The 7,555-nt window shown below is 57.4% G+C and overlaps 1 protein-coding gene across 1 annotated transcript; it reads right to left on the bottom strand.

The window, feature by feature from the left end:
• Positions 1 to 3,423: 3,423 nt before the first annotated feature.
• On the bottom strand, positions 3,424 to 7,555 carry GFRA4 (GDNF family receptor alpha 4; the record flags this gene model as incomplete). Its single annotated transcript, XM_079784704.1, has 7 exons — positions 3,424 to 3,480; positions 3,583 to 3,645; positions 3,879 to 3,970; positions 4,597 to 4,731; positions 4,824 to 4,933; positions 5,018 to 5,363; positions 7,501 to 7,555. 7 exons carry the CDS (start codon positions 7,553 to 7,555, stop codon positions 3,424 to 3,426), a joined length of 858 nt encoding a protein of 285 aa, XP_079640830.1.

The following is a 7,555-nucleotide window of genomic DNA, read 5'->3' as shown; positions in this document are numbered from 1 at the left end:
AGCTTCTGGTGGCTGCCAGCATTCCCTGGCTTGTGGATACATCACTCCCATCTCTGCCTGTGTCTCATTTCCCTCTGCCTCTCTTATATAAGGATTTAGGGCCCCCTCAAATAATACAGAATAAGCGCTCCTCGCAGGATCCTTAATTTAATCACATATTTTGCCATATAAGGTAATATTCACTCTTCTGCCTATATATAAGGTAACATTCACAGGTTCCATGGCTTAGGATGTGGACATACCTTTGGGGCCCACTACAGCAACAAAACCTTCAGAAAGTTGACTGCCCAGGAGTGGCAAGACAGTGCCTTTCACAGACCAAAACACCTTGTCCCTTCTCTTGGCTCCTCTGCAGAGCTGGCTTGGTCCATGCCCCAGAGAGCCTCAGGCCACCCACACAAAATGTTCACTCTGGGGGCAAACAGAGCCAGGCAAGGGGGCCCAGGGACCTTTCATTTTCCCCCTGCGCCCAATAAGGAAGCCTCTTTTTCGTTGTGCATTGTCTGGTGTTAGAGGCTCCGCTTGGGTGAGCCTGAGTTTGTCTGCTTGGAGATTAGTACTGAAGGAAGACAGCCAGCTGCCATGGAACAGGTGTGCAATGTTCAACTAGGTTCTGCTCACTTTGATCTTCCCAACCTTTTGAAAGGTACATGCCTATGTTTTACTCCAATTATCTGAGTAAAACGTGGAGTCAGAGAGCTTAACATATTCTCACGTGAGGCAAGTTAGTTAGCAGATATTTAATTCTATGTTTGGGCCACCGTGCAATCATGGTGAGCAGGACAAGGTGATGCTTTCACTTCCCCATCCTGCTCCCATCCCCCCCGCCCCCCCCCCCCCCCCCCCCGCCAACACACACAGTATCTCCCCAGCCCACTCCTAGGTGCCCCCTCCCATGCAGATGTAGGTAGTTGAGAACATTCCTCCTTCTTCATAAAGTGAAAACAGGTTGGACTCTCACTTGGCCCAATACCTCTCCTTTTTTCCACTGGAAAACTGCCTTCCCCTTCCATGTGATCTCAGTGGGCTAATGTCACTCTCCAGGCCCCTGGAAGAGGCTTATAACCCATGCTGGGGCCACCAGGGTCCTGCCTGGGACAGTCCGTGAATGCTGGGAAAGAGGTCCTTTCTCTGCCGAGAATGCTACAAGGAGAGATCGCAGACGGGAGGCTGCTGGCGGCATTCTCACCTGCCCTGCGGTGAGAGCCTGCCTGGCAGCAGAGGGGAGCCAAACACAGGCCAGCAGGGGCAACATCATTTGAACCCCTGGAGACAGCTGTGCCTGAAACTCAGCTGGTTGAGTCCGGCGCCCAAGCCAGTTGGATTTGTGATTGGTTTCAATTAGGAGAGTCCTGGTTGAAGCTGGGAGGCTGGTTGACAGCTGCCGCACAGGGTGTCTGTGGGTTTGCTGCGAGTTCCTAAGTACACAGCATCAGACCCGGTGGCTCTTTTTCCGGTTAGGACAGACCCAGGCCTGGGCTTTGGAGTGGTCTGTACCTAACCCGTGTCTTGAGTCAGAATCTCCAGAAGCTGAGCCCAAGGTAGGAACTCTCAGGCCCTGATTTATTGGGGGGATTACCCTCAGGGAACCTCCTAAGTGAAGGAGGCAGGAGTGGGCAGGAGAAGGAGCTAGCTCGGCTTGGTCTCAGCTGGGATCTGGCATGGAGCTCTGGAGCAAGACTGGCACACAGAATTGTCCCACCTGAGGCAAGCAGGCGAGGCCTCGATACCCCCGTCTCAGCCAGTCGTTGGCTGTAGTCCGTGTCGGGGAGCAGAGTATAACTTCACAGGCATTTCTTTTAGAGGAGGGGGCAGCTGTGAGCTGTGTTTGCAGCCAACATTCCCAGCAGCTTGGGGATGGGTTGCACTGGCCAGAGAAGCCTTGGAGCAAAGCACCAACAGCCATGTCCACTTCTACCAGATTCATGGCCCCTGGCAAGCCTCAACCAGGTTCGAGAAGAGCAGCCTGGTGACATAGGATCCCTTCACGCATCAGGAGTCTCCACAATTTTGAGGAAGGAGGAGGTGGGCAGAAAGCTTAGTATCTGTCCCCTGTTGTCCTGCCCTCTCCTCCCCAAACTCTTTTGCAGAATTGAAATTTAACACGATGCCCTTGGCTTCATTGGGTCCACACTGGCCACACACACAGAATGTTCACAAAAACGTTTATGATAAATTTCCCTCAGCTCCAGGAAAGGGTTTGAATCTCTGCAGATAGAATATGCAGGAATAAAAAACAAAACCCTCATCGCCCCTTCTTTCAAGTGTCTGTCGGGGCTGGGCTCTGTAAGCGCTGAGGTGGGGCTCCGCTAAGTGAGTATGGCAGGCGATCCCGGGGCTCCCAACACCTCAGAGGTGGGACTGTGTCGACCAGGGAGGGCCTAGGTTTGGCTGCAAATAACAGAAGCCTAGGGAGACACTGCCTTAAACAAATTAGAGGTGTCCTTTTTCTCATGCACTGAAAAGTCCAGAGGGAAGCAGGCTGGAATTGGTGCAGTGGCTCAATTTTCAAGATGGTGCCCTTATCCCAGACATTGCCACCAAGGTCTGGGCAAGAAGAGGGGAGGGTTGAGGCTTAGAGACTCAAGGGACCAGTCAGCAAGTCAGTTCCAGTTTAAAGAGCTCTCCTGGAAGCCTCATCTGTGAATTCCATTCATTGGCCAGAACTATGTCACATGACTACCCCTAGCTGCAAGGGAGGCTGGGAAATGTAGTTTGTTTATCTGAGTACTAGCAGAGAAGTTAAAAAAAAAATAGATAAAAGCAACCAAAATCCCTGCCACTGGAACCTGGCAGTAGATTCAGTTCAGGTGAGGAGACAGAGCCCAGAAAAGTTCAGAAGCCATCTGAGGTCATCTGGGCCATCAGAAACACACCCTGTGGCTAACCATAGGTCCCAGGACACAGATCACATGAAAGCAAGGCCGGTCTCAGTGTACATGGATTTATTGAGCTGTGGACACCATTCCTAGGGCTGGGTTAAACCATGGGGTAGGTGGCCACATGGCCAGTGCAATGCAGGGAACTGGATTCTCACCTACTCAAGGTGGTACCCACCAAGCAACGTATCACTCTGGCATGGGACGTTTGTCATGGGACACAGGTGATTATCATCATGGGTGGCACATAACTGGGAAGGGGCCAGGAAAGCCTGCAGTGTTAGAGGGGGTTTTGCCTATAAATCTGTTCAGATTACTCTTTAAGGTATAGTCTGCTTGGGAGGCTGATAAAATTTCCTATCATTCTTGGAGTTTGATTGGTCTCTCACCTTCTCTAGGTTATCTTGGGGCCTAGTGAGGCCTTGGCTACACAGGTGACCCCCTCTCATGCCCACCCTTTGGGAAACCCCAACTGTCCCAGGTCTGTGGAGAAAGAGACCTATAACCAAGAAACCTACTGAAAGGAAAACCATGAGCTTTGCAATTAGGCCTGTAGCCTATATGCCTCACTCCAGGGGACAAGAACACAGGATGTCCAGACCTGCAGAGGGCAGCGGGGCAAGAGCACCGGGGCCAGCTTGGGGCGGGAGGGTAAGCCAGTCCCTTTTCAGTGGGGCAGTAGGCCACAGAGGTGGCCACGTACCTCGGGCAGGGTGGGACAGTTGGCTGTGCTGTGCAAGGTCTGCTGTCCTAGTCGGAGCAGAGTCTGGAAAGCCAGGGCAGAGAGATGGAGAGCAGGGAGCACCCCTTCAGGGGCCCATCTGTGGAGGATACCTTGGAGGGTGGGAGCAGAGGGTGGGCTTGAGGCAGAAGCCTAGCCCTGCTCTTTGTGTCCACCCCCATCCCTGGTCATTCATGTCCATCCAGGCCCAACTGGCATGGAAGGACGGAAGAAACAGTGCAGGGGGTGCCAGCTCACCGTCCCCTACCTGCACCTACCTGCAGGAGGCTGTGCTCAAGGTCCTGGCTGGAGTCTGGATGGTCCTGTAGGACTGGGGGCTGCCAGCTGTCAAAGGCCTGTATAGCGCCATCTATAGAGGGAGGGATGGGGTGGGCTTGGCTGGGAAACCCTAGCTCAGGGGACAGCTCCTTGGGGACAAACTGAGAAACCCCTGGCGACCTCCGTGGCCTCTCCCTACGAACAGATGGAAGATAGAATGTCTGCCAGGGCTGGCTTCTGGCATGGAAGGTGCGGGGTGAGGAATAACAAAGTAAGGACAGCTGTGCTATAAGGACCACTGTCTTCCATCCTCACTGGGGAGGGTGACAGTTATCATCCCCATTTTACCGATGGACACAAAATGGCTTAGAGGAGGGCTTCAAACCCAGGCCCCCTAACTCTCAGACTGGGCAGGGAACCACCAAGCTACTCAGAGGAAGGCAAGACCATCAGTGAAAGGAGTTGGCAGTGCCTCTGGGATGGAACCGCCTCAGAAGTGGCAGAAGCAGGAATCTCAACTAGTTCCCTTCCAGGTCCTCTCCCGCCCGCAGGGGCACCAGCCTGCACACCCCCAGGAACCTACTCTGGTCTCTGATTCCCTGAGGGGCGGGACGACAGCAGAGGGAGAACGGGGCCTACCTGGCTGCCACAGAAAGCCTCCCTTTCCTCACCTCTTAAACAGGCCCCCGCCGCCCGGCCCCGGCCCCGGCCCCTCACCCAAGCAGCGGTTCCCGGTAAAGAGCTCCCGGAAGGCTTCGCACTCCTCCCGTCGATTTCCGCTGGCTCCGCAGTCGCACCAGGGCGCCACGCGCGCGCTCCCGTTGTCCACATAGTTGGGGGTGACTGCGGTGCCTGCGGGGACCCCGAGAGCGCAGTAATCGGTTCACTCAGGTGGAGGAAGCCCGGAAGAGCCCCGCCCGGGCCCGGGCCCCCGCATTTCGTACCTACGAGGCCCGCGTAGGCGCGCAGACAGCGGGAGGCCTGATCTTGCGGGCAGCCGTCGGGGGCGCTGGGGGCGGGCGCGCAGGAGGCCTGGAAGGCCAGGAGGCGGGGTCTGCGCGGTGCGGAGGGAAAGCGATGAGCGAATGGGCGGCCCGCCCCGCCAGCCCCGCCCCCTTTGCCCCGCCCCCGCCCGCACCTGCAGACCCCGCTGCGCTCGCAGGTGTCTAAGGGCGCGAGGCAGGAGGGCGGCGCCCGGCCGGGCCGGGAGAAGGCGCAGGCGGGCACGAAGGTCTGGCGCCGGCGCTCGGCGCACGCGGGGTCCGCACACGGGCAGAAGAGCAGCGCGTGCGTGAGCGCGGGCGGTCCGCGGGCGAAGAAGCGGCGCAAGGCGCGGCGGCAGCGGGCGCGGGGACAAACCCCGCCGGCGCCTGCACCCAGGCACTGCGCCACGTACTCCGTGCGTAGCTGCTGACACCGCGCGTCCGCCGTGCACGCCTCGGCCGCGTCCACGCATCGGTTCCGTGCGGCCGAGCTCGTAGACCCTAGTGGAGGGGCGGGCAGACGGCAGTCAGTCCTCGGTGCGGCCCACAGGCCCCTCTGAGATGCGCTCAAAACCCGAGGGGAACAGAGGGTGGCCTGAAGGTGTGAACCCCTAGCGCTAACCGGCCTTCTGTCGCGGGGATGAGCGGCGAGCCCGGGGCATTCCTGCAACACATCAGGGATGGATGGGGCGCACCGAGGCTCCCCTAGAGGCTGAGGCCCAGCCTCTTCGGACACCACCCCTCTCCCAAAACGGTCCCACCCATCCAAAGAGGGATCCCCGAGTCTCCTCCCACTCTGATGAGACGCCCCTGACGCGGGAAACAAAGCTTCTGGGGACCTGGTTAATGAAGACTTTCAGAGATTGCCTTGAGGACAGTGGATACTCCTCATCCTCACTCTGGCACGCTGAGCTTTCTTCTTTCCCCTCCTTCCCTTTCCCCCTTCCCATTTGGAGACCCTTCAAATGGGTCCATAGATTTCTGGTTCTCCCTCCTTCCTGACCTCCTGCACCTCCACCGGCCCCTGCCACTGGAGTCTTCCCCCTCCACTCCCTTCTGGTGCTCCCTTCCCGCCGGTCTAACCCATGCTGCCCCATCTGGACTCTGGCTTCCTCCTGGTTCCTCCACCCTCTACCAGCTACCAGTGATGGCGAACCTATGACACGCGTGTCAGCACTGACACGCGTAGCCATTTCTGATGACACGCGGCCGCTGAGGCGGCCGCATGCCGAGGATGAAACATTTGCTGCTCCTGAGGATGAAACATTTGCGAAATAATGTTTTTTCCTCAAAGTGACACACTACCCGAGTTATGCTCAGTTTTTTGGCGAAGTTTGACACACCAAGCTCAAAAGGTTGCCCATCACTGACTAGGCGAAAAAGGGATTCTTGGAAGGGCTCTGGGCACTGGACAGTCTGGCTGCTAAGGTATGGATCTGAGAGAAGTCCTTCAGGGCAGGCCACAGGGCTCTATCCTGAGCCACAGGGCCAGAAAGTGCCCCTGGCACAACCAGCACACACCAGGTGTTGGTTGGGCAGAGGGTGTGCTCTGGGCAGATGTGCTGCAGGCCACATCGAAATCCAGCCCAGCCAACATCTCCAGAGGTTGAGACGTGGCAGCCTCTTAGAACCTAGGTCACCAAACCAGGCTCCCTCTGCCCCTCAGGTTCTCAGAGCCCCTAGAAGCCGGCAGGACAGCTCCCAGCCAGGCCCCACCCCCATCTCACTGTGTATGTGTGGAGGGGGGTCCCCTGCTTCAGGGCTTGGAGCAGGGCCCCTCTCTGGCATTGGCCGCCTCTTTGGGGTGCCCTGGTGATTCTTGCAGTGGCTTCAGTGCCCTCCTCTCTGCTGGAAGGACAGACAGACCCTAAGGACTTGGAACGGGTATGTAAGTGGAGAGGTTTGGCAGGAGAGGGGTGAGCCCTCCCTCTCTCCTCTTCTCCCCTCCTCCTCCAGGACACAGCGCAGCAGGCGAACTTTGCCCTTCTCTCCCAGCAAAGCCCCTCCTGTTCCCAGGCCTCAGCCAGATACAACAGTACCCGTGTCTGGCCCCTAAAGTCTTGGTCCCACCTCTGCTCATTTGCTTACCTGTCTCCCTCGTGAGGAACACCCTTACCTCATCATCACCCTCAAAACAGCACATCTCGGCTCCAAGATCTCCTCTGCCTTGAACCTCTGCCTGATTTCATTCTCCCCATCCCACCCAGTATGACCCCCTCCACGATGCTTCAGGTGGGAAAGAGACAGTCTAAGCAGGTGGAACAGCAGATGCATGGCATGGAGGCACTGAAGATGCCGGGCAAGAAATCAGTATGAAACTCCAAGACTGAAGGTGGAGGGCTGAGGCTGGAGGAAGGGCAAGCAAGGTGGGAGAGGGGAGGCAATAGGAAAAAGGAAGTTCCTGGGGCAGTACCACGGTGGGGCTTGGGAAGGGGGCGGGGGGCTGACCCGAAGGCAGGAGGCAGGATGAGCAGAGCCCTGTGAGCAAACTGCCAGGTGTCCCTGCACCCCAAGCACAGGTCTCTCACTGGCGACACTTCCTGCCTTCCAGCTTTTCCTGGAATCACCCTCATGTCCCTGAGAATCTGGGATAGAGAGGCCAGAGTTCAGGGGTCCTGAGGAAGAGGCAGCCACTCACTCAGAAGCAGCAGCAGCAGCAGCAGCAGCATCCCGGGCCCCAAGCAGCGGGCCAT

Source organism: Cnephaeus nilssonii, assembly GCF_951640355.1.
Source record: "Cnephaeus nilssonii genome assembly, chromosome: 11".
NCBI lineage: Eukaryota > Metazoa > Chordata > Mammalia > Chiroptera > Vespertilionidae > Cnephaeus > Cnephaeus nilssonii.
Note: the sequence above shows the minus strand (reverse complement) of the source record. Positions and strands in the feature narration are given on the sequence as shown.